The 27,556-nt window shown below is 36.6% G+C and overlaps 3 protein-coding genes across 3 annotated transcripts; all 3 read left to right on the top strand.

Moving 5' to 3' along the window:
* Positions 1–283: 283 nt before the first annotated feature.
* Positions 284–4,726, top strand: LOC126787444 (scarecrow-like protein 30). Its single transcript, XM_050513329.1, has 5 exons — positions 284–291; positions 440–518; positions 609–668; positions 1,390–1,519; positions 2,350–4,726. Exons 1-5 carry the CDS (start codon positions 284–286, stop codon positions 4,431–4,433), a joined length of 2,361 nt encoding a protein of 786 aa, XP_050369286.1. The 3' UTR covers positions 4,434–4,726.
* A 14,478-nt stretch (positions 4,727–19,204) lies between these two features.
* Positions 19,205–23,339, top strand: LOC126788529 (D-xylose-proton symporter-like 3, chloroplastic). Its single transcript, XM_050514529.1, has 14 exons — positions 19,205–19,633; positions 19,745–19,845; positions 20,406–20,484; positions 20,575–20,634; positions 20,750–20,816; positions 20,912–21,036; positions 21,110–21,211; positions 21,312–21,689; positions 21,834–21,881; positions 22,007–22,069; positions 22,171–22,251; positions 22,366–22,464; positions 22,746–22,883; positions 22,989–23,339. The coding sequence occupies exons 1-14, from the start codon at positions 19,418–19,420 to the stop codon at positions 23,121–23,123; spliced, it is 1,692 nt and encodes a 563-aa protein (XP_050370486.1). The 5' UTR covers positions 19,205–19,417; the 3' UTR covers positions 23,124–23,339.
* Positions 23,340–24,770: 1,431 nt separating this feature from the next.
* Positions 24,771–27,547, top strand: LOC126788534 (ribulose bisphosphate carboxylase/oxygenase activase, chloroplastic-like). Its single transcript, XM_050514535.1, has 7 exons — positions 24,771–24,912; positions 25,144–25,460; positions 25,589–25,694; positions 25,987–26,072; positions 26,163–26,635; positions 26,798–27,079; positions 27,217–27,547. Exons 1-7 carry the CDS (start codon positions 24,868–24,870, stop codon positions 27,330–27,332), a joined length of 1,425 nt encoding a protein of 474 aa, XP_050370492.1. The 5' UTR covers positions 24,771–24,867; the 3' UTR covers positions 27,333–27,547.
* Positions 27,548–27,556: the final 9 nt, after the last annotated feature.

The raw sequence follows: 27,556 nt of genomic DNA, 5'->3' as shown, positions 1-27,556 counted from the left end.
AGTTTCATGATTTAGTTTTTATTTGGTAGTGACTAGTGAAGCAAGTTGAGTATATATATTTTTTTAAGGATTGTGAACTTATGCCTTGTAGGTGAATATTTAAACTAAAGAAAGGAGCAGCTTTCAGATGAACTTGCACACTGCATTGGGCTGAAGTTTATGCTTGGAAAACTCTACTTTTTTGGTTTTAAGTTCACGCTTGGAAATCAATTTAATCGAGGAATTGAACTGGAGCTAGGTACTGATTGAAATCAGTTGAGTGCTTTTTGATGAGTAGTAAGCTATGCCTCTGTACTAGTGTAGTTTATATATAAAGTTAAAGAAAGAAAAACTGTGGAAATTTGTAGAGACTGCAATCTGCGGAAATTTGTGTTTGAACATTTCTCTACTTCCTGGTTCTTGTAATTGTGTTAATAACCAACTTCCCTTGGAATTCTAGTTTTGTGTTTCCGGCATTAGGTGGTCTGTTATTTGGGTATGACATTGGTGCTACTTCTGATGCTACCATCTCACTAACGGTATACCTCACTTTTAGACTTCTAGTGGTTTGCTTTTGTGGTTTTGATGATTAAGTGTGACCAAGATATTTTTATGTTGATATGTCACAGTCCGCTGAGCTTAGCAGCACAACGTGGTTTAACCTGATAGCTGGTCAGCTTGGTCTTGTGGTATAGGCTATTGAATTTTTGTTAATTGCTTGTGTCGTTAGAAATTCTTCTGCTCTTGTCTGCCAAAAAAAAACAAGAGGAAATCAGTAATCATTGCTTGAAAACCTTATCTTGTAGTTATCAGGATTTAGGAATGGTTTTTAAATTTGCAAGAGTTCAGGGCTGCAGAAGATAGTGAGGCCTTCATACATGGCCAATCTAAGGTTGTAGCAACTAAAAACAAGAAACAATAATGGATCAACGCAGCTCATTTGAGACCGAAGCTAGTAATATAGCAGAAACGTAAAAGAAGCTAGGCTGGTTGATCCTAGCTTGATCTCTACGTAATGTAGGCCGTTCTGTACATCAAAGTTGAGACCGGATGTGAACTCAAAACCAAAGAGTCCGACTCTTAAACCTTACTGTACGTGCATGGCTTGTGATCCTGCATTGAGATTGGAAGATAGTAAACAATGAGGAGGGATCAGAAGTGATCATTTTCTTTCTCTTACTAAAACCTCCTATTATTCTCTTGCTTGGAAATGCATTTTGGATTCTAGAGGTACTCTTTTAGAAGGAATGAGGTGGATTATTGGTGACGGTCAAACTGTTATTTTCTGGAAATTTAATTGGGTCCTTCCTTTCCCTACTTTTCTTATTCATTCTGAGGATCAACGTACTGGTATAAACTGGAATATTACAGTAGATCATTTTATTTCTTATTCTTCTTGGGATATCCCAGCACTGCAGGCCATTTTACCTCAAGACATTGTTAACAAGATTACAGCCATACCTCTCCCTCTACATCCTAGACCTGACCAGTTTATTTGGTTCCTTTACTATTAGCTCTGCTTCCAGGTTGCTAATGCAGTGTATCTCAAAACATTCTAATGCTTCTTTTCTTTCCAAAATTTGGAAAATCCAACTTCCTCCGAAGGTTAAAAGTTTTGCTTGGCTCTTATTTAGAAATAGACTTGCAACAAGATATACTCTCTCTCTCTATAATTCTACCATTCCTAGTAATTGTCCTTTCTGTCATACTCATGCTGAAACAGTAGATCATATTTTCTTGCATTGTTCATTTGCTGCTCAAGTCTGGTCTCTGTCTTCGGTTTGTTCTCTTATTGGATGGCCTGATACTTTTCTTTCCTGGCTGAAATCTTTATTTTATACTAATAATTTGGAGCAAGTTCAATGTGCTATTATGTTGACCTGGTTTATTTGGAACTCTTGAAACTAACTTATATTTCAGAATGTAACTGCTGCTGCTACAAAATTAGCCCCATTTGCATCATTCCTTACTTTATTGGATGCTTAGAACAAATCCCATATTCTCAAGTCTCAAGTATCATCCAAGCCAAATGCTAAGAATCATCCAAGTCAAAAGTCGAAACAAAATATCCACAACCTAAATGATTAGATCAATTGCACCTAAATGATCTAATCTCAGCATCCACATACATGTACTACTTAATACCAGACTTTTAGCATGGTCGTGATTAGTCCAAACTCCAAGCAAACAAACGTGGTTAGTCAATAAAAAGCTCCTTGACTAATAACAGGAGGGCGGCTGACATCTTTGGAGTTGCTTCGATGCCTTCCCAGAGGGTATTGAATTGATTACGGGCAGCCGTGGAGCTTTTTCTCAGGGGCATATATATGACATACATAGTCTGTGACTAATCATTACTATTATCCTCAGGTGTGGCATACTCTCCAAAATCTTCCTGCAGATTTTCTGTTCCCATGGAATCTTTCCTATCTGATCAAGGCTCAGTTTCAAACAATTCTTCTTCAGATGATAATCATGAACTCATCAACCCCCTTTTCATTCCAGCCAACTTAGACCTCCCTGGTGATTGTTGTACATCTTTGAACCCGGCCTCAGACGAGTATGCTGGTGACAATTATGACGACAACACTCCTGTTCTCAGGTATATAAGTGATATTCTTCTTGAAGAGGACATTGAGGATAAGCCTTGTATGATACATGACTGTTTGGCCCTCCAAGCTGCTGCGAAATCTTTCTATGATGTCATTCATCAAAAGGATTCAACAACACTAGACCAAAGCTATGAGAACCCGGATGATTACAAGGAGAGTTTTTTCAGCACTGGTGGCGCTATTTATGGCAAGACAGATGGGGTTGCTGATGTCCCGTATTCTCTTGCTAAGTGTCATCCGGATACCTCTTTGGTTTCCAATTCAATTTCAAAGCTGCAAAGTCTTGGGAATTCTCGAAGGGTGGAGGAAGAAAACAACTGGCATGCAAAGTTTAAAATCCTTAAGGCTAAGAGGTTCCAACCAATGCTTCAGGGTCCTCAAACACATACAGGTTTAACTTCGGTGTATGAGCAACGAAGTGACGGGTACAACTCAAAAAATGGATCAGAGACAAAGAAAGATCGTCGAAGACTGGATGATCATTGTCTAGAAGAATGGAGGAGCAACAAGCAGTCACTTTACTCAGTTGCATATTCTACTGACGACTCTGAGCTGCAAGAAATGTTTGATAAGTTAATGCTCTGTCAAACTGCGAATTGTAAATCCGTCAATTCTAGTTCGCTTCATGAGTCTTGTAACGAAGGAAGCAAATACTCAGAAGAATCTAAGCATGTACGCTCAAAGAGACGAACTAAAGAAGATAGAGTAGTAGATTTGCGAACAATGTTAATCCAATGCGCGCAAGCTGTTGCAAGTTATGACCAAAGAAATGCTAGTGTACTACTGAAGCAGATCAGGCAGCACTCGTCTCCCTATGGTGATGCAACCCAGAGACTGGCTCATTACTTTGCCGATGGCCTCCAGGTACGCTTGGCTGATACTAGAGCCCCGTTGCATTCATATATTGTTGGTCCGAAGATATTAACTGTTGAAATACTGAAAGGTCATCAGACATCTATCACGACATTCCCTTTCTGGAAACTTACACAATTTTTTGCCAATATGACAATTATTAAACTAGCAGAAAAAGCAACAAGCCTTCACATTATTGATTTTGGTATTTCTTATGGTTTCCAATGGCCCTCCCTCATCCAACGGCTTTCAGAGAGACATGGCGGACCACCTAAGCTTCATATCACAGCGATTGAGCTTCCGCAACCAGGTTTTAGACCCACAGAGAGGGTTGAGGAAACTGGTCGTCGGTTAGCAAAGTATTCTAGAAGATTTGGTGTATCGTTTGAATTCCAGGTCATTGCTCAGAAATGGGAAACTATAGGATTGGATGATCTCAAAATAGACAGAAATAAGCTGATTGTGGTGAACTGTTTACACCGGTTGAGGCACGTTCCTGAAGTGACAATGATTGGAAACAGTCCAAGAGATGATGTACTAAAGTTGATCAGGAAAATCAATCCAGAAATATTTATCCATGGGGTTGTCAATGGGGCACACAATTCATCATTCTTTCTCACACGTTTCAAACAAGCTATCTCTTACTTCAATGCACACTTTGATATTTATGAGGCCACAATGCCTTGTGAGGATAAACAACGATTGCTTTTCGAAAGAGTAGTACTTGGTGGAGAGATAATGAATGTAGTGGCTTGTGAGGGTTTGGAAATAGTTGAAAGGCCTGAAACATATCAAAAGTGGCAGGTTAGGAATGTAAGGGCTGGATTTAAGCAGCTCCCATTAGACCAGGAGTTGTTAATGAAGGTGAAGAATACGTTCAAGTCGATAGGCTATCACAATGACTTTAGCATTGATGAAGATGAAAATTGGATGTTGCATGGATGGAGAGGGAGAGTCCTCTTTGCCCTATCCTTCTGGAAAGGCGTGTAGGAGTTTTACAAAAACCTCTTGTTTTCATTATTTTGTTTGATACTCATTTTTTTCCTGTAATCTTTCACATACAATTTTCTCTTGTATGCTATTGTTTCATGGTATGAAGTCATGCATCATTTTTAATATCCATTTTTTATTCATCTCTGTCATATGTAACCGATATAAGACCAGTCTTTCGGGGTTATACTGAGCTTGTTGTTAGGGTATTAGCTTATGGAAGACACTCTTTGTTGGCAGGTGCTATGTTATCTATGATCACTATAATACATAAGTTGTTTATGTTTTTCCTACACTATGTCTCAATTGTGAAATTTTCTTATATGAACTTACGGGCCATTTAATTACATGTGCACTAGAGTAGTTTGTTGCTTTTCCACCTCAATATTGTTACCTAAACGTCACCCATCTAATATGCATCTTGTTCACATGCTTATGCTTATTCAGTAGCTTTACATCATGATGGTAAGTGAATAAGATGAACTCCATCTTAATCAATAATGATTTCACAGCCTTAGAGCCTTCACTACAACATAAAACTCTTAGTCATATAAGTACTCCACTTTTGGTGAGTTTCACTTAACTTCTCACTGAAGAATGCACATAGTTGCCCTCTTCTCTTGAGACAAAACAACTCCCGCTCCTAGTGGAGTTGCATCACATTCAACTTCAAATATTTTGTCAAAATCAAGAGGAGCTAAAAATTTAGCTCCTCTTGTTTTTGATATTAAGCTTCATTTTTACAAGTGCAATGCTCTTCTCTTGTTCAGTTGTTCCTCACCCCAATAAAACATGTTTTTGTTCATATATTCAGTAATTGGGGCAGTGATGGAGCTGAAATCCTTCACAAAATGCATGTAAAATGTAGCCAATCCATGAATGCTCCTCACCATCAATACTGTTTTAGGGGCTAGCCACTCTCTAATTGCACGCACCTTCTCCCCTCAACTTGTATGCCATATTCTCCAACCACAAACCCCAAAAACAGTAGTTTGTGCATACAAAAGGTGCACTTCTTCAGTTGTATAAACTTGTTATCTTGTAACACTTTTGCTTATAATTATATTTGTACAAATCCATCTCTGATAAGCCTCATTTGAGTTCAAGATCGTGAGGCCAAACCTAGTCCCATTTACATCATTCCTTACTTTATTGGATAGTGGATGCTTAGAACAAATCTGATTCTGAAGTCTCAAGTACTTAACAAACGCACACACATTGTTCCCATTCTGGTGGATCAGATATTGAACAAGAAGCCAAGTTGTAACATCCCACCCCAAAATCAATAGAAAATAATACAAGTTTAAATCCGATTCACTTGCATGAACAATCGATAATATTACCTCAATTCAAAAAAACCTAACTGTTGGATTTCCGGGTAAGAGAGGATGAAGATTTTCATCATCGAAGTGGACCAGTTGTTAAATTCGACTCCCATACCCCAAGGCAGAGAGAGAGGTTCCCCCTCCCTTCTCTCTCCCTCCCTCAATCTCCTGTTTAGTCGGTGACTTAAGTCGGTTTCGATACCGATCCTTCCATACTCCCCTTTTTTCTTTCTTTCTTTGTTTTATTTTTTTTATAGCTTCTAATTTAGGCATCCCTAGTAGTTACCAAGATATTATTATCAATTTAAAGAAATTTTTTTAAGAAAATACGTCTTATTACACAAGTGCTAAGATCTAAGTCAAAATCGAAGCAAAATAAAGTAAGAAAACTCACTCAGACAGTGTTTAGGTAAGGGAGTTGGAGGAGTTAGATGACATTTTTAAGGGATTTCAAATCTCACGTGGAAAAATCCCTTGTTTGGTAAAAAAACCGGGAGGGACTTTGAATACCTTGTTTGGCAAAAAAAACTGGGAGGGACTTTGAATACCCGAGACTTTAATAAAGAATATTAGAAGGGATTTTCATTGAGGAGAATCCCTTGTCTCAATTCCACCTAGAGAGGTGTCATTTTGAAATTCTCAGTGGCGATGGAGACAGACTCGATTCCTCGCTAATTCATCTCCTTTAATCGCTCATTCTCAGGTTTGTTCCAAACTCATGGACTTGTGTTTCTTTGTAATCTAGAGTTATATCGTTGAATTTGACGTGTTCAGATCTCCAATTTGGGCGATCTATCTTATGTGTTCTTGAGACTTTTTTTGGGTTCTGGGTTTTATGAGATACGAAACTGAATCTGGATTTTGAGAGTTGTGGTAGAAAGGGTTTGGAGCTTGTGGCATTTTTAAATCATCCATTTATCTGTGCATAATTTGTTGTTTGTACCCTTGAAATTTCAATCTAGTTATGAGCAAGTGACTGGCAAACTTCTCCTGCCCTGATCTTATGTAAGGATGGTTTTGGTATAGGAGATGAAAAATATAGAGATTGGGGAGAAACATAGAGGTTGGTTTAGTCTGTAATGAATATTGTCAGTAGTCACGATTGTTAAGAGTTTAAGTAGTCAAGGTCAAGATAGCTCTTTAAGTGAGTGAACAAATTGGTTAAGACAAAGACTTGTATCTACAAATGGGAAGAACTGTTTTCTGAATAGAGTTGCTACTTATTGCAACTGTGCAAATGTGTCGTTGGTTGTATCTGCAAATGTGGGTAGACTTTAGCTCTGCAGTTTCTGGGTCTCAAAGCTCTAGGTCTAGATCGTTAACCCGAAATGATGTATGAGACAAAGTAGGTTTTGGGGCTTCATTGATTAGCTCTAGCACTTGGGTCTATGCATCTTTATATCAATAAAGAAAAATGAGAGATCTGCATTTTAATTTTGTGCTACAAGATACTTTGAACTTCATCTCATGTCTGCATTTTTTTTTACTAGATTAATGAAATTTTGATGGAATAGAATATCCATTGCGGTTAGAATTACACTTTAACTTTACTGTGGTATAAATCTCTGATTGCATAGAATGAATCACACTTTAACTTTAACTTCACCATCTCCTTTTGTTGTTCTGCTACTATTCAAGTACAAGTAACTCTCCCCTTTAGAAAACTAGTTGTAGTTACTGGAGAAAACCAGAATACTTCCCCTCCAAAGTCTTTGTTTGTTCTGAGAGCGTATACATACCATCGTTTTTACTATGGTTCTATGAATACCATTGTGGCTTTAAGCCCCAGGAACTGTATTGCCCTGTGGTTTATGAAATTAGTTATTAGTTGGGTATCAAAGAAATGCAAGCCTATTGTTTTATTAAAATGTTTTATCATACCATATAACATTTCCAGTTAGTGTATAGGTGTTGTTTATACTTGATTGATAACGTAATGATTTGTGTAATCTTATATGTTCAAGGCAATTGTGAATTACTCTTTCTTGGACAAAGAAAATGATGCATTGGCCTGCAATATATCAAGTTGTGAGGGATTGGTGAAATTTTGCTAGTGTCAGGAACCGATAGTGGGATTACTGGCTAACGTCTTGTAAATTATATTGGAATGATCAACTGTTTTAATTTACAGCTTCCCCTTGTAAATGTGGATAATAGGTAGTCATTCCAAGATATGATTCTTCCCCTGCTTTCTCATTCTTAAGAACATCTCATTTTTGTAATCTGTAATTCATTATTTATCTGCCGTCAGATCAAAAAAATTATTTAGCTGTAGAACGTTTGGTTTCTTGGCTAGTCTAATTTTAGTAAGAAATAGAGAATGTAGTCCATGATATTAATTTTATTAGTTACTCTTATGTTGAAAAGTACTTTGTTCTCAATTTAATCCTCTATTGAGGCATGTAAATTGTGAAATAAACTCCATTGATTTACGCACAATATATAAACTAAGCTCAATACTAATACTAGTATAGTAAGTAAAAAGAATTTAATTAATTATGATAGTAATAGAGCAAAAGTAAAAATAAAAAATTATATTATCAGAAGAAAGTAAATGTTATAAAATCTCAAGATTAAATCCCTTGCATAAAAAAATTGACCTACCCAAAGTCCTTTACCTTTTAAAATCTGATCACTTTTCAAAATGCTTCACTTCAAATCTCTTTACTTTCAAATTCTTGGAACCCAAACACTGCCTCACTGATCACAGAGAGAGAGACTGAAGCGGGATATATCAACGACCAATTAACAACCTTCTGGGGGGCACTTCATCACTACCAAACATGGCTTTCTCAACTTGGCCACTGTTCAACAACACACACTACTCACCACCTATCCATCAGCCCAAGAACAAGAGACCTGTAATCCCACTTTTCTCTAATGCCCTCGTTACCCCTCATCCCCCTCGTTCTTCCTCTTGTTGTTTCAGGGCCAAGTTTGGCACTTTCAAAAACCCAAAATCATCATCATCATCATCATCAAAGCAATTCAGATTCAATGTTACGACACACCAAACTGACCACATCCCATTTCAGATTTTGCTTTTTTTGTTTCTTGGTTTTTTAGCAATAGGATTCATTTTGTATTGGTTGGTTTCTTGTGTAGGTTGGATATGAGAATGACTATTCTTCAGGGGATGAGGCTCAGTCACTTATCCCTGAGGCAACTCCCCAAGAGGATTTCTCTTGGGTTTCTGTGATTATTCCGTACTTTTTTTTAACCCAGTTTGTTTATTCATATGATTTTTCTCATGCTTTGAGTAAATGTGTGTTCTTTTTAAAACCTCACTTTTGTTATTCAATGTAATGAATGACCTGAATTGAATCTTGAAAAAGGACCTTAAAGTTTTAAGCTTTAGTCTTTCTTTGGTAGTGAAGCTTGAGTTTTTTTTTTTTTTTTCAGGTTTGCAAACTACTGTATGCCTTGTAAGTGAATATTTAAACTAAAGAAAGAAGCAGCCTTCAGATGAACTTGCATAGTGCATTGTGCTGAAGTTTATGCTTGGAAATCTCTCTACTTTTTAGGTAATAAGGGGGATAACATTTTGGAAATCATTTTAATGGAGGAACTGAACTAGAGCTAGGTACTGATTGAAACCAATTGACTGCTTTTTGAAGAGTAGCAAGCTATGCCTCTGCAGTTTATAAATTATATTATAGAAAGAAAAAGCCTTGAGATGAATGTAGAGCCTGCAATCTGCTGAAATTTGTGTTTGAACATTTTTCTACATTCTGGTTCTTGTAATTGTGTTAATAACCAGCTTCCCTTGGAATTCCAGTTTTGTGTTTCCAGCATTGGGTGGTCTGTTATTTGGGTATGACATTGGTGCGACTTCTGGTGCTACCATCTCACTAACGGTATACCTCACTTTTAGACTTCTACTGGTTTGCTTAGGGCTGGATTGGTTGGTATACCAGTCTTAATTTTCCAATATCATATACCAACCAATACATATTTGGTATGAAAAATCCACAATTTATACCAACCAATAACGTTGTTATACCAATTAAGTGGTACGGTTGGTACAGTTGGTAATGGGCTTGTACCAACATATTTAAGGTCTAACAATTTAAAGGCTCAATCCAAATAAGTAATAACAAATAAGTGAAATATCAATAGAATTCCAAAGTCTTATATAACTTCAACCAAATTACCAAATACAAAGTCATAAATAGAAAGCCAAAGTCCAAATAGTCAAACTGTAAAAGTACTTATGAATTCTCAAAACAATTGAAAAAATAAATGATAGGTTTAAATGCGATATATGTTGACATGTTGTAAGCAGTGATGGTGCTACTGATAGATCTAAGCATTTGTACTTCGGAATTCGATTGAATCGATTCATTTATAATTAAATAAAGAAATTGAAGACGAGAAAAAGAGTGTACTTGAGAAAGAAACTCAGAGAGATTAGATTAAGATTAGTAGATTTATACGGTTTGGATTTATTTTTCAATAAATTTACGGTTGAAATTTAAAGATATATATATATATTTAATTAAATAATTTAATATAATATAAGTTGGTAGGTACGATATACCATGGTATATGGAAAATCTATACCACCTACCTACCATATTTTTAATGTTGGTACGGTATACTGTACCATATACCGTGTACCTAGTATTTGGTATACCAACGTATTTGGTACGGTTGTTATACGAATTGGTTGGGATGGTTTTATATACCATTGCTACCCCTATGTTTGCTTTTGTGGTTTTGATGATTAAGTGTGACCAATTTACTTTAATGTTGATATTTCGTAGTCCGCTTAGCTTAGTGGCACAACATGGTTTAATCTGACGGCTGTTCAGCTTGGTCATGTGGTATAGATTATTGAACTTTTGTTAATTGCTTGTGTCATTAGAAATTCTTCTGCTATTGTCTGCCAAAAAAACAAGGGGACATCAATAATCATAAAGTACATTGTTTTGATGCAGGTTAGTGGTTCTCTCTATGGAGCTCTTTTTTATTCTCTCCTTGTCTACCCAATTCCTTATTTCCTTGGTGTGTCCTTTTCTTTGCTCATTTACTTTACTCTGCAGTTTTGGTCCTTCATGATGCATCTTTTTTCTAATTTAAACCTTTTTAATAGACTATAAACTTTACCTCCTTGGGGGTCTGATCACTGGATTTGCTCCAGGACTCGATGCACTGTTAGTTGGGCGTCTTTTATATGGCATTGGTATTGGCATGGTAAGTTTGTGTCATTTTTCTGTAGCTTCTAACAAAGCAGAAGGAGAAAACCACTCCTAATTTGTTTTGACAGGCCATGCATGGTGCTCCACTCTATATTGCTGAAACATGTCCATCTCAAATTCGAGGAACTCTAGTGTCATTAAAGGAGCTCTTCATAGTTTTGGGGATCCTGGTATTGTTCAGATAACACATATATATATATATATGACTGGATAACAACTGGAGATTGTGTAGGGACTAGTGTTTGTGGATGACTGAAAATTCTCTGGTGAACTGTTATATGACTCTTTCTATTTTGAACTTGTCCCACCATTTAACTAAGAAAATTCGAGAGATGACATTTATGTCGTGTAATTCATAATGTCATTTCATGATCCAATGGATTTTATATTTGGACATGAACAATAGAGTGGGAGTGAAATTCTGTTCATACTTTGAATGGGGAACTACTTCAGAATACTTGGTGACTAAGTTTTGAAGTTCTGGGGGAAGGAGATCACAGAAAGCTCCATAGTACTCCCACCATTCACCAAACCACAGGGGAAATTGGCGTTTGAAATTTTTATCAAAATTAAGAAACCATGAATGATTGAAATCCTATGTTTGGAAGAGGAAGATTTTGTACCATGCATCAATATACTCATGGTAAGTGCATGCAAATGATTGATGAGGACGGTAGGGGGTTTCTTCCCATTGTGATAAAGAGATGATTTGTTTAATGTAAAGGTAATGGTACAATGTTTTATTTGGGTCATTGGGATCTTTGATTGAGTTAATGGAGACCGACTGGGTTTTATATAAAATATCTTTATAAAATGATAAAGATTTATTAGAAGGATAATGACTATTTGAGATAACTAGTGCTGACTGATAATTTGGTTTGATAGGACTGAGGGTAGTACCTAATGGACTGTACTTATTGGTAATTGGCAATAAGGAATGGCCTGTGTGAGGGACTAAACTGGTGGATGACTCAGGAATTTCTGACTTAATTATTTCTGTTTTGACTGGGGATGGTGTTGCAAGATTGATTACTGGTGTGGTAGGATTGACTTTTTCTTTTCCGGTGTTTCGCCGTCGGGCGGCCGAAGCTGGCTGCATGATGAGGATCCCTGTAAAAATTCTCTGGTTAGGAAATCCGGAATATGATTGTCACTTCCTTTGATGAATGCAATTTCAAAATCAAAAACACTTAAAATGCCCTGCCATCTGGCAAAAATTTGCTTACTAGCAATGTTTTGAACATCTTTTTCTAAAACATCTTTGGCACTTTTGCAATCAACCCTTACTAAAAATTTTTGATTTAATAAATCATCTTGAAATTTGCTGATACATAAGACAATAGATAAAATTTCTTTTTTGATTGTGTTGTAATTAGCCTGAGCCGGGTTCCAAGCTTCAGAATGAAAACGGACAATTTGTTCGGGATAACTAGGAGAAATTTGTTGTTTAAGAATACCACCATATCCTATATCTGATGCGTCAGTTTCAACTATCTTAAAGGCATCTGGAAGGGAAATTCCTAAACATGGTAATGTTTTAACATGATTTTTGATTTCTCTGACTATAGATGTATGAGTAATAGTCCAAGGAGGAGGATTTTTATTTAATCTGTCAAATAAGGGTTTGCATTTCTTTCTGAGATTTTGATAGAAATCTGCTATGAATGATCCAAGAAATCTCTGTAGTTGAGTTTTGTCTAGTATGACATCTGAGAATTTGTCTGCAAATTGAATTACTCGGTTAATGGGTTGAATTTGTAAGTGATGGATATTGAATCCTAGGAATCTGATGTTTGACTGAAATAGTTTTATTTTTGAAGCGGATACCACTAAACCATTGTTTTTTATAATAGAAAAGAATTGGTGAAGATGTTTCCAATGTTGATCAATGGATTGAGAGAAGATTAGGACATCATCGATGTACACAATTGAAAAGTGACTGTAAGGATTAAAAATGTCGTTCATAATATTTTGGAATTCATTAGGAGCATTCTTAAGACCAAATGGCATAACATTCCATTCATAATGGATATATATATATATATATATATATATATATATAGGATTTCTCATGTGCGGAGGTCATGACCGTCCAATTCTGGCGATTCTAGCGACGCGCAATGACGGCACGGGTTGTGCCGGCCGTGCACCCCCTCCTGGCCCTCCTATCTTTGCTAGTCAAAGCTCCAGCACTGGCGCTTGGTGACTGGAATCTGGAAATTTCCGCATATATATATATATATATATATATATATATATATATATATATATATATATATCATTCTTGGCTGCGGAGGTCCACACCACTGTTTTGATGCCGATTTCCATTTTTGCACCACTTCCATCGGGACACAAAATCCCGGAGTTTCTCATCGTTCCTCTGCTTTATCTGGAATAGGGAGCTGATGTCGTGGTGGGCATTGGCCTGCAAGATGAAACGATTGAGGAATTGTCTGTAAGCTCTTCGAAGCTATCCACCGAGTTTGAGAGTAGACTGAGGAACCAACCCAAGGCCTCATCGGTAAGTGTCTCTTGGAAGACATGGCACAATTGTGCGTCTGTGTATCGCGTGTTGTCCAAGACGGATTGGAAATTCTCTAAATGAGTGTACGGGTCTGAGCGCCTGTTGCACTTCGTAACGTTGAGCGGTTTATCCCTTGATGGGCATTGTTCCGCCTGCACCAGCTGGGTGAATGGGTCGGCTCGGCCGCCATATCCCCCGTGTAGCGGGCGCGGCGTACCCTTTGCCTCAATCCCGTCAACCTTGGAAGACAGTCGCTCTAAGGTATCGCTCATGCACAACAGCAACTGAGTTTGGAGATCCTGCGTGGGGGGCCCGCTCTAGCTCCCGGGTCATCCCGGTTCATATCCTGATTTCTGATTTCCAAATCTACATATTGGAGCTCCGGTGGGGGTCCCTCCAATAGTGCGTTGATTAGAGGCTAAGTGACTAGCACCGGTGGGGTCCCTCCAACAATTCTTTGCCAATATGACAATTATGAAACTAGTAGAAAAAGCAACAAGTCTTCACATTATTGATTTTGGTATTTCTTATGGTTTCCAGTGGCCCTCCCTCATCTAATGGCTTTCAGAGAGAAATGACAGACCTCCTAATCTTCGTATCACATTGATTCAGTTCCCACAACCAGGTTTTAGACCTGCATCGGTCGTCACTTAGCAAAATTTTCCGCAAGATTTAGTGTGCATTTGAGTTCCATGCCATTGCTCAGAAATGGGAAATTATTGGATTTGATGGTCTTAAAATAGACATAAATGAGTTAATTGTAGTGAACTGTCAACACCGGTTAAGGAACGTTCCTGAGGTGACAATGATGGGAAACAATCCAAGAGATGATGTCCTAAAGCTGATCAGGAAAATCAATCCGGAAATATTCATTTATGGGGGGTTATCAATGGGGCACATAATTCATCTTTTTTTCTCACACGTTTCAAACAAGCTATCTCTTACTACAATGCATACTTTGATATCACTGTGGCCACAATGTCTTGTGATGATAAACAACGACGTTTATTAGAAAGATCAATAAAGGCTAAAGAGGTAATGAATGTAGTGGCCTGTGAGGGACTTGAAATAGTTCAAAGGCCTGAAACATATCAGAAGTGGCAGGCAAGAAATATGAGGGCTGGATTTAAGCAGCTCCCATTAGACCAAAAACTTTTGAAAAAGGTGAAGATTGTGTCAAAATTGATAGGCTATCACAATGATTTTAGTATTGATGAAGATGAAAATTGGATGATGCATGGATGGAGAGGGAGAGTTCTCATGGCCATTTCATTGTGGAAAGTCGAGTATGATTTTCACAATCTCTTGCTTTCATGGTTTTGTTTGATACTGATATGAGCACTTTGTGCGACGTTCTTAACATGTTTTTACCTCAATTTGTACTTTGCTTAGCCCTTATTGTTATATTATTGAGTCATTGAGTCGTAGTAAGAGTCTTGGGAGGTATTGAATGCATTTTTGTGCTTACATGAGTTAAAAACGCATAATTGGTCTAGAGTCCTAGTTTGACTAGGAATCCTTGTTAAGTTTTGAAACTAATTATCTCTTACTTATGATTTTATTTTCTTATTTTCAGATTTGATTGAAGAGATAATTAAAGAAAAAGAAATGGAGCCAAGTCATGCAACAATTAAAGATGATCATTAAAGGCATAAAACATGGCATGTTTTAGGGAATAAAACATGACATGTTTTAGGGATTAAAGTATGACATGTTTTAGGGAACAAAACATGGCATGATTTAAGGGATTAAAGCATTGCATTATAATATGAGGAAAGATGCAACTACTCTCATTCTTTCCTCTATATATACATGGCTTCATCTCTCAAATAAGATCACTTCTCATTTGCATTCAAGAGCCAAAACTCTACCAAAATACTACCTCAAACATCCTTCACTAAAACAACAAGTCATTCTCCCCCATATACAAATTTCATCTCCACCGAAATCACCATTGAAGACACACCTCCAAGGTTCCTACAACGTGTGATTCTCGCAACTTATCTCCACGGGTTTGTTCGTTTTTGATTTTTTTTACAATACTTTGTCTATAAAGATTGTAGTATGATGTTTGTGTGAGATTATTGTTTTGTATTAAGAATCGAAATTTTCAGATTGTTTTATTGGATTTTTGGATCTTTGCCGAATTGATGGTTTTCTATAATTAATGAGTTTGTATTTCTATTGTTGTGTTCTAATCATCGTTCTCATAATTTTAGATAATTTTCAAATATGTGCATATGAATTTAGCGCTTGGATGCATTGTCTAAGATTGTGTTTGAGTGCTATATTCATCAACCATATTGACACAAATTGAATCATGCCCTAAGTAGGTTCGATTTGTGTTGATTAAAAGTGGTAAAAATTCTGGAAATTTGCATGTGAAACCATGGTGGGTGACGCCATACATGAAACATGTCTCCAACAAAGATTTGGTGCTTAAATGTAATCTTGTTTGATTTCTACTCTAAGTGTTATTGAATTCGATTGCATGCAAATTTAGATTAGGCCCTAAGTCAATCTAAATGTTAATGGAAATCTTGCACGATTAGATGATCCCCTAAGGCTCTAATTGTATTGGTGTCTAAGAAGTATGTAATTGGTCGAATTAGAATGCATGATAGGTTCGAACTTGTAATTATGTGGTGTAATGGTAATTTTGGTTTAAGTTTGTTAAAGAGAAGTCGATCATGTAAATAATAATTTAAGTTTTATTTTAGTAGTTAATAATCAATCTCAAACCCCCTATTATTTGTTAACACTAAAAGTTTAGAGTTCCTTTCAATTCCCCGGACTGAACGATCCCTGCTTATTCTATACTAAAAATGATGTTTTACATGGTTTATTATAGACGTTTTAATAAAACGCTCTATCATTTTGGCGCCGTTGCCGGGGAATTGAGAAAATCTCAATTCTTTGAAGTGTTAATTTTGTACTATATTGTATATTTGTAAAAATAAATTCCTGTGAATAGTACGGTGAACAATAACATTCAGTAAAAACAATTATAAGTTTTTTTTACATCTAAAAAAAAGTAAATTTCTTTAAATTTTTTTTTACTTTTTTTTGTAAAGTGTAAAAATGTAAAAATACTTATAAATTGTAAAAATAAAAAGTAAAAAAAAACTTTATCTTTGTAAAAATAAATTTTGTGTATAGTAAATAGTAAATCGAAAAAAAAAATTAAAAAATAAATGTATGTGAACAGTATTGGGTAATAGTAAAATACGCACAGTAAAAAAATTAAACTTTTTTTAAAAATATATATTTTTTTGTGATAAATGTTTTAATTTTGTTGTAGTATGCATATATGATACTTGTTATACTTAGATAATTTTTAAGGAAACTAAATGTTTATTTATGCTTAGTTTATTGTAAATTATAAAGTGAACGGAATAGGTAAAGTTCATTTTGTTAATATTAGTCTTAACCCTCCATTTGTACCTTGCTAAGATCACTTGGGGTTGAGGGCGGCTTTTATTAACACTTTGCGAGCAGTCTAACACACAAATTTATTCCGAGCTGAGTAAGGGGCATGCTATTTTCATTACCCTGGTTCAAGGTTTACAAAATTGGATCTCAGATACCCATAGACTGACATACATCTCGGTGATGGAGTCGATAGTGGAAACATCCTTTCGAGGGTGTAGCCTCCGTGGTGTCCAACAAATGAGTCCTGCCTTGCGACTATCTCTGAATCTAGCTATCTAGCCTTCTGAAACAAAAGAATGAGTTTATGTCTAAGACAACATACTTAGGCTGCACGTCAACCTCGCTTTATAACTTAGAAAATAAATTTGTATAAATAGATGTATATAGTTTCAAAAGAAAATGATATTTTAACTTTTAAGGTATATCAGATAAAGCATGACCCTTACCTGGGGCCGTTTCAGTCCATTGCACAGTTAGCTCCTCTGCTCCACGTACCTTAAATGTTAGGATTGTGTGTGAATAAATTCAATTAGACTTAGTAATACTTTATATAGATTTCGTAACATTAAAAATAAAATAAATAAATAAATAAATAAAAGAATAAAAAAGATTTAAGAATTAAGAAAAAAAATAATAACAAAAAAATGATTAGAGGAAAGAAGTTCCAAGTGGGCCAGAAAGTTCTGTTATTCCATTCGAGGCTTATGTTGTTTCCAGTGAAACTTCGTTCGCGTTGGGTTGACCCATTTGTTGTTACTAACGTGTTTGCTCATGGTGCAGTTGAGATTCAAAATGATAAAACAGGGAAAACATTCAACGTGAATGAGCATCGACTTAAGCCCTACTATGAGCCATTTGAGGAGCACACGCATGATGAGACAATTGTGAGAGATGCGTCTAAATGAGAATGAATATGAGAAAGTCTAGGCTGAGAGACTATAAAACTCAAGCGCTGCATGGGATGCAACCCATTTCAACCGTATCTGTGGAGGAGTCGTCTACGGGAGTTTGAATTTTCTAATCCCTTCACTCTTATGGTTGAATTGTATATGTGTTGATATATGATTTTATTTGATGCTTGTGAATTACATTCTTACTATTAAGCTTACATTGAGGACAATGTAATTTTCTAAGTGTGGGATAGGGTTGTAAAATCATTAATTGTTTGTTTTTGCTTTTATTTATTGTTTGTGTCATTGAGGGTTATAAAACGCTCTATCAGATACTCAATTTTTTCTTGTACTTTTTCACGTAGGATTTGCTCTTGTATGCTATCGTTTCACGGTATAATGCATAACTTCATTTTTATTATCCATGTATTCATCTTTGTTATATGTAGCCGGTATAAGCTAGTCTTTCAGGGTCATACTGAGTTGTTATCTTGGTATTAACTTACGGAAGACACTCTTTGTTGGCAAGTGTTTTGTTATCTATGATGTCTGTGGTAGATGAGTTGTTTATGTTTTTTTTTTTTTGCACTATGTTTCAATTGTGAAATTTTCTTATATAAACTTACTGGTCATTTGCTCACATGTGCATTAGAGTAGTTTGCTGCTTTTCTATTGCAATTTTGTTACCCAAACGTGACCTATCTAATATGCATCTTGTTCACATGCTTCTGCCTATTCAACAACGTTAGAGCATGATGGTAAGTGAATAAGATGAAGTTCATCTGTTTCGAATAATGATTTCACAGCCTTAGAGCCCTCAATACAACATAAAACTCTTAGTCACAAGTACTCCACTTTTGGTGAGTTTCACTCAACTTCTCACTAAAGAATACACATACGTAGCTGGCCTCTTCTCTTGAGACAAAACAACTCCCACTCCAACTCTACTAGCATCACATTCAACTTCAAATCTCTTCAACTTCACTTTGTCAAAATCAAAAGGAGCTAATATTAGTACAGTATTAACCTTGTTTTTTATAAGTGCAAAGCTCTTCTTTTGTTCCTCACTCCAATGAAACTTGTCTTTCATCATGCATTCTATAAGTGGTGCAGTGATGAAGCTGAAATCTTTCACAAAACGCATTAGAAGGTAGCCAATCCATGAAAGCTCCTCACCTTCAAAACTGTTTTAGGGGCTAGCCACTCTCTAATTGCACGCACCTTCATCAACTTGTATGCCATATTCTCCAACCACAAACCCCAAAAACAGTAGTTTGTGCATACAAAAGGTGCACTTCTTCAGTTGTATAAACTTGTAATTCTATTTGTACAGATCCATCTCTCATAAGCCTCAGTTGAGTTCAAGATCGTGAGGCCAAACCTTGTCCCACTTACATCATTCCTTTAGAACAAATCTCATTCTTAAGTCTCGAGTATTTTACAAACGCACACACATTCTTCGCTTTATGGGGGATCAGAGATTGAACAAGAAGCCAAGTGCTAAGAGTCATCTAAGTCAAAGTCGAAACAAAATATCCACAACCAAACTCACTCACTGATCACACACACGGACCATTTAACAACTTTCTGGGGGGCACTTCACGACCCAAACATGGCTTTCTCAACTCGACCACTGTTCCACCACACACACTTCTCACCACCACTCCATCAGCCCAAGAACAAGAGACCTGTAATCCCACTTTTCTCTAATGCCCTCTCTACCCAGCCTCCCCTTCGTTCTTCCTCTTGTCGTTTCAGGGCCAAGTTTGGCACTTTCACAAACCCGACATCATCATCATCATCAAAGCAATTCAGATTCAGTGTTAAGGCACACCAAACTGACCACATCCCATTTCAGATTCTGCCTTTTTTTGTTTGTTGGTCTATTTAGTTTTTTAGCAATAGGATTCATTTTGCATTGGTTGGTTTTTTTGTGTAGGTTGGATCTCAGAATGACTATTCTTCAGGGGATGAGGCTCAGTCTCTTATTCCCGAGGCAACTCCACAAGAGGATTTCTCTTGGGTTTCTGTGATTATTCCGTAAGTTTCTACCCAATTTGTTTATTTGTAGGATTCTCATGCTTTGAGTAAATGTGTGTTCTTTTTAAAACATCAATTTTGTTATGTTAACCAATGTAATGAATGACCTGAATTGCACCTTAAAAAAGGACCTTGAAGTTTCAAGCTTTAGTTTTTCTTTGGTAATGAAGCAAGTTGAGTGTTTTATTTAGGATTGCGAACTATGCCTTGTAAGTGAATATTTAAACTAAAGAAAGAAGCAGCTTTCAGATGAACTTGCATACTGCATTCTAAAGTTTATGCTTGGAATGCTCTCTACTTTTTAGGTAATATGGGGGATACCATTTTGGAAACCAATATAATGGAGGAACTGAACTGGAGCTATGTACTGATTGAAACCAGCTGACTGCTTTTTGAAGAGTAGCAAGCTATGCCTCTGTAGTTTATATGTAAAATTAAAGAAAGAAAAAAGCCTTGAGATGAATGTAGCGACTGCGATCTGTTGAAATTTGTGTTTGAACATTTTTCTACTTTCTGGTTCTTGTAATTGTGTTAATAACCAACTTCCCTTGGAATTCCAGTTTTGTGTTTCCAGCATTGGGTGGTCTGTTATTTGGGTATGACATTGGTGCTACTTCTGGTGCCACCATCTCACTAACGGTATACCTCACTTTTAGACTTCTACTGGTTTGCTTTTGTGGTTTTGATGATTAAGTGTGACCAAGATACATTTATGTTGATATTTCACAGTCCGCTGAGCTTAGTGGCACAACATGGTTTAATCTGACAGCTGTTCAGCTTGGTCTTGTGGTATAGATTATTGAACTTTTGTTAATTGCTTGTGTCATCAGAAATTCTTCTGCTCTTTGTCTGCCAAAAAGACAAGAGGACATCAGTAATCATAAAGTACATTGTTTTGATGCAGGTTAGTGGTTCCCTCTATGGAGCTCTTTTTGGTTCTCTCCTTGTCTACCCAATTGCTGATTTCCTTGGTGTGTCCTTTTCTTTGCTCATTTACTGTACTCTGCAGTTTTGTTGCTTCATGATACATCTTTTCTAATTTAAAACTTTTTAATGGACTATAAAGGACGGAGGAGAGAACTCATTATAGCAGCTGCACTTTACCTCCTTGGGGGTCTGATCACCGGATTTGCTCCAGGACTCGATGTACTCTTAGTTGGGCGTCTTTTATATGGCATTGGTATTGGCATGGTAAGTTTGTTTCATTTTTCTGTAGCTTCTAACAAAGCAGAAGGAGAAAACCACTCCTAATTTGTTTTGACAGGCCATGCATGGGGCTCCACTCTATATTGCTGAAACATGTCCATCTCAAATTCGAGGAACTCTAGTGTCATTAAAGGAGCTCTTCATAGTTTTGGGGATCCTGGTATTGTTCAGATAACATATATATGTATATATATATATATATACATATGTTCATGTTATTTATATTCAATTTCTAAACTGAAGAGTCCTTCTGTATGCAGTTGGGTTACTTAGTAGGAAGCTTTCAGATTGATGCAATTGGGGGTTGGCGATACATGTATGGAATAAGTGGTCCTATTGCTTTACTTATGGGAATAGGCATGTGGCTTCTCCCACCCTCTCCTCGTTGGTTGCTTCTCAGGGCAGCTCAAGGTAAAGGATCTGTGAAAGAATACAAAGAAAAAGCCATTCTTGCTTTGAGCAAGTTGAGAGGCCGGCCTCCTGGTGACAAAGTGTCTGAAAAACAAATAGAAGAGACATTTGTTACTTTGAAGTCTGTGTATGCAGTTGAGGAATCAGAGGGAAGTTTGATGGAAGTCTTTCAAGGCCCTAGTTTGAAGGCCTTCATTATTGCTGGTGGCTTGGTCCTTTTTCAACAAGTAATCTTTCGTCATCGCTACAATGAAATTAAGTTTCTCTTTCTTGTTTTTTTGTTTGTTATTGTTTTAATTCTTTTATATACAAAGATATGTATTGGAGACTAGAACAAAATTTATAAGCCAATCTGCTACCTGACTTCACAGATAACAGGGCAACCAAGTGTCCTATATTACGCAGGTCCAATTCTTCAGGTATCAATTTACTCTAACTTTTTCTGGTTGTGTAAAGTTTGTTTTCTTTCTTGGAAATGAAATTTTATTTTTTTTCATGTCATTTACCTAACTGTGTGATAGTCTTTGTCAACTTGTTAATCAAGAGCGCAGGATTCTCTGCTGCTGCTGATGCTACAAAAGTATCGGTTATAATTGGGTTGTTCAAGGTGCATGTGATATTCATTTCATTGAATACTTTGATCCTATATATGCATTAGGAAGCTCCACTTTTGGCCTGACTGTTTTATATCTCTGATTGTTTCTGCAGTTTGTGATGACAGGGGTAGCTGTCCTGAAAGTTGATGATCTAGGAAGAAGACCTTTGCTCATACTAGGAGTCAGTGGGCTTGTACGCATCCTAACTATTCAATAATTTTGTTTGTCTTTTTTTTTTTTACTTCGTTTCATTTTAAATGGTAATGATGATGCAAGGTCTATTCGTTCTTTGTTTTCTTTTTCTCAGACTCTTTCCTTATTTCTACTCTCCGCTTACTACAAATTTCTTGGAGGGTTCCCACTTGTTGCTGTAGCTTCTCTTCTTCTCTATGTTGGTTGCTATCAGGTATTCTTTTCGGCTCTTGGCATTTGTTGCTCAATTTTCTTACAATGCCTTTTAATATGTAATAGCACCACAATATTGCTTTAGTCTTATGAAAAAGTCACACCTGTAAACTCTATCTTATAACTCGACATACTTCCCCCCTTCGTACTACAGCTCTCTGCTAACTCCCTGAAAAGAAAGGGATGGAGTTGCTATAATACATGTCATATTCTATGGCTTTGATATTAAGACAGAGGTCCGGTTCTGACATAATTGAATATCATGCTCAAATGTCTTTACAGATATCTTTTGGTCCTATAAGTTGGCTTATGGTATCAGAAATATTCCCACTACGCACAAGAGGAAAAGGGATTAGTCTTGCAGTTCTTACTAACTTCGGTTCAAATGCCCTTGTGACATTTGCATTCTCACCACTGAAAGTATGTACTGCCAATCTATTAACATAAATTAATTTCACATTTCTTGACCTGAGCTTCCAGGAAACTGGTACAGAAGTGGTACATTAACATACGATAATTCTGCAGGAGGCACTAGGAGCAGACAACCTTTTCCTCCTTTTTGGGGCTATCGCATTAGTATCTTTTCTGTTCGTTCTACTGATTGTCCCAGAAACCAAAGGTTTGAGTTTGGAAGAAATAGAATCCAAAATCTTGAAATAGCTGCCAACTCCAGAACCAGTCATTGTAAATTTGTAAGTTTTCCCACTTGACAGGTATTCGCAATTCTGTAACCGTGTTTGTAACTATCATCTGGCCAGATACTATTTTTACAGGATCATGTAAATCTGTTTAACGACTGTGTACATCACTGTATGATTCAATTTCATGATCTTTTAGTAAATGAAATGATGACTGACTGATGGCATCATTTTAAGAGCTGTTAGTTTAGAGAAAGCAAAATTAGCTCCACACAGAACACCTGAATTGGGTTGGTAGTAAAACTGTGCTCAGCATCATGATATGAAGATGAAAACGAGCGGATATTTTTCCTTTCCAGTGCTATGTTTGTTTGTATTCTTCAACATATGATACTGGAACTTGTAATTCTAGTTTTTCAACATATGGTAATCTCGCAATCTTCGTCACTTGGTGACCAAAGAGCTACCAAGGAGTTAATGGTCATTCACAAATAGACCTAAAGGCTAAAAAGCTAGAATCCCAGAAAAAAATAAAAAACAGTGGCTGTGAATTCTTTATTCTACTTCCCAGACATTGGATGATATAATTATGGATGAAAATTTCTTGGCTACCATGTGAGCAAGAAAACGCTAAATCTTCATTAGATTCAGTACAGGACACCCAAGTGTGAACTGTGGAACAAAGTCTATCCACACCAAGGCCAACAATTCTGGACCAGAATCTAGATATTTTCCGGGTAAATTCCTCATATGGTACCTGATGTTTGGCTACTTGGACAATTTGGTACCTGATGTATGAAAGCGGACAATTTGGTACCTAAAGTTCTAAAATTTAGGCCATTTTGGTACCTCTATCAATTTTGACCATATTTTCAGGGTTATTTCCGTCATTCTAGTCCTAAATTCATTAAATTCACATTTTCTTCATTTCTTCCTATAATTGCCTCTCTTTGGAGATAATTAAATTGATATATCTACTCCACTTATCATCTACTTCGCATATATCGAAAATAAATTTTTTTCTTAATATACTTATTGTATCCTAATTATTTTATGCAAAGGAAATAAATTGCCTTTATGCAATTGTAATTTTTTTCAAAATTTTTTTAATTACTTATAACTAAAATTAATTTAGATTGATAGCTACATTATAAAAACTTATATACGTAAATCATCACAGATACTAAGTGGATGAGTTATCAAATTTTTAGTGATAACTTAGAGGCAATTTGGAGGTATTATAAAAAAATGAAGTAAAGTTGAGATAAGATGACGGAAATAACCCTAAAAATATGATCAAAATTGACATAAGTACCAAAATGGCCTAAATTTGAGAACTTTGAGTACCAAATTGTCCGCTTTCATACATCAGGTACCAAATTGTCCAAGTAGCCAAACATCAGGTACCATAGGAGGAATTTACCCATATTTTCCACCAAGGCCAATAATCTGTTTAAAGACTAAATAGATAGATACTAAAAATCTATTCCAAAGCCTAAAAGCCTCCAAATGAACTCCAATAATAGAGTTTTTTCCAATTTTGACAAGTGGGATGCATATCCTATTTTGTTCAGAGAAAGCCATGTGTCACTCAGCCAATCTCAGTTGTGTGGCTTTCAGGCACTTCATAACCACACCATAGATATTTCAATCACTCAACACTTTATATCTCTACTCTTCTTAATATCTATCCCATTAACACTTTCACCATCTTCAGCTCTATTGCTTTTACCAGAAGCTCTCAGGAAATCACACCACCTTGATCCATGGCTTCCACAGTCTCAACTGTTGGAGCTGTTAACAGAACACCTGTACTTTCCCGCCAAATTATATATATTTCAACTGTTTCAATATTGCGGGATACCCCAAATGTGCTTTTCAATTATATTTATCTATGTTATTCTTTAAACTACAAGCGTTTTGATCAGCCTATGTATTTTTTTTTTCAAGTGGTATATGCTCGATCAAAAGAGAAACCAAGTGAAAAGTTTGTGGTGTTTTCTATTTGAATTATTGCCTTTTTTGGTCTATATTTAATGCAGTTGAGCTTGAACAGCTCTGGTGCTGGAAGCTCAATCCCAAGCTCAGCTTTCTTGGGAAGCAGTTTGAAGAAGGTGAACAACACAAGACTCCCCTACCAAAAAAATGCAGGTAACTTGAGAATCACAGCAGAAATCGATGAGGGAAAGCAGTCGAAAACAGACAAGTGGAAAGGCCTTGCTTATGACATTTCTGATGACCAACAAGACATTACAAGAGGAAAGGGGTTGGTTGATTCGGTGTTCCAAGCTCCTACTGGGACTGGGACTCACAATGCCATCATGAGCTCTTATGATTACATCAGCACCGGACTTCGCACGTAAGCAGAAAATATATACAAATAACTGCTTGCTAATTTCTTCATTGATATGTGAAACTTAATAGTGTTGTTAGAAGAGAATTGAGATTCTGGTAATCATGAGAGGGCTGCTGAATTGTGTGTCTCAGGTACAACCTGGATAACACCATGGATGGGTTTTACATAGCTCCAGCTTTCATGGACAAGCTTGTGGTTCATATTACCAAGAACTTTATGGACCTGCCTAACATTAAAGTAAGATATAATCCTACGTACTTAAAACTGTGAATACATACTTTACATCCCAGCTCATGCGAAAGTGGCTCATTTATTTATGCCTTAACGTACTTAAAACTGTTATCTATTCCTAACAAGATATTCGACGATATTTATAACAATATATCGTCTTTTAACTCTTTCATATGCAAAAACATCTGTTGTTGCCTCTATATTATTATCATTAAAATAAGTTTCTCCACAAAATACTGTTTATGGTTGTCGATTTTTTATAGCATTCGTGATTAATTAATTTTTGCGTTATGATTAGATTCCCCTCATTCTTGGTGTATGGGGAGGGAAAGGTCAGGGAAAATCATTCCAGTGTGAGCTTGTGTTTGCCAAGATGGGAATTACGTGAGTTTCATTTAAATTTTCTGCTATCATTTCTTCATAAGACATGTTTCTTTTGTTTGTATTAATTATAATATGGTGATTACATTTCAGCCCCATCATGATGAGTGCTGGAGAATTAGAAAGTGGGAATGCAGGAGAGCCAGCAAAGTTGATCAGACAGAGATACCGTGAGGCTTCAGACATTATCCGAAAGGGAAAAATGTGTTGCCTCTTCATCAATGATCTGGATGCAGGTGCTGGTAGGATGGGTGGAACCACACAGTACACTGTGAACAACCAGATGGTCAATGCAACCCTCATGAACATTGCTGATAATCCAACAAATGTGCAGCTTCCTGGAATGTACAACAAGGAGGATAATGCTAGAGTGCCAATTATAGTCACTGGTAATGACTTCTCTACACTGTATGCGCCTCTTATCCGTGATGGTCGTATGGAGAAGTTTTACTGGGCTCCCACAAGGGAGGACAGGATCGGTGTTTGCATTGGAATCTTCAAGACTGATAATATTCCTGAGGAAGATGTTGTCAAGATTGTAGACACATTCCCTGGTCAATCTATTGGTAAGCATAGGTTTAATATTGAGACAACTATGAAATTAACAAGAACTAGAAATGCATTGAGTTTGGGAGTGTTTTCTTAACATATATATCGATTGACTTTCACTTGGAAATTAAATTGTAAGAATTAGGACCATTGTAGCTTATCATATGACATTCTTGCAGATTTCTTTGGTGCCCTTCGTGCTCGAGTCTACGATGATGAAGTGAGGAAGTGGATATCTGGTGTTGGAGTAGACGGCATTGGGAAGAAGCTTGTGAACTCAAAAGATGGTCTCCCAACTTTCGAGCAGCCTAAGATGACAGTGGAGAAGCTTCTCGAGTATGGTAACATGCTTGTTCAAGAGCAGGACAATGTAAAGAGAGTACAGCTTGCTGACACCTACTTGAGTCAAGCAGCACTAGGAGACGCTAACCGGGATTCTATCAAGAGAGGAAATTTCTATGGTTAGCACCTTCTGTCCTTTGAGCCTTCAATAGTGAATTTAATGAACTCTCTTCTTGATTAATCACAATGAATATACGTATCATCTTAACTATAGTGATTTTGATCAATTTTTTATTTATGAATCTATGTGATGCAGGCCAGGCAGCCCAACAAGTTCATGTACCAGTTCCTGAAGGATGTACTGATCCAACAGCCGCAAACTTTGACCCAACAGCGAGGAGTGACGATGGTAGCTGCCAGTACCAACTCTAAGCTGTATATACAGATTCATGGGTGTGGGAGGTGAATATATTGCTTCCTTGGCCCTTTATTATGGACTGATATTCCTAATTTTGTTGTAATTACCCTTCGGTTCTTATGGAATCTAGTGCTTTGTTTCGTTCTCATAAATAAATTGGCTTATGATGTTACGTTGAACCTAAGAATTCACTGTCATTTCTATCTTATGCATAAAATCAAAGAAAGAAAAATGATCC

Source organism: Argentina anserina, chromosome 3 (assembly GCF_933775445.1).
Source record: "Argentina anserina chromosome 3, drPotAnse1.1, whole genome shotgun sequence".
NCBI classification, from domain to species: Eukaryota; Viridiplantae; Streptophyta; class Magnoliopsida; order Rosales; family Rosaceae; genus Argentina; species Argentina anserina.
The sequence above is the reverse complement of the archived record's forward strand: the minus strand, read 5'-3'. Positions and strand labels throughout refer to the sequence as shown.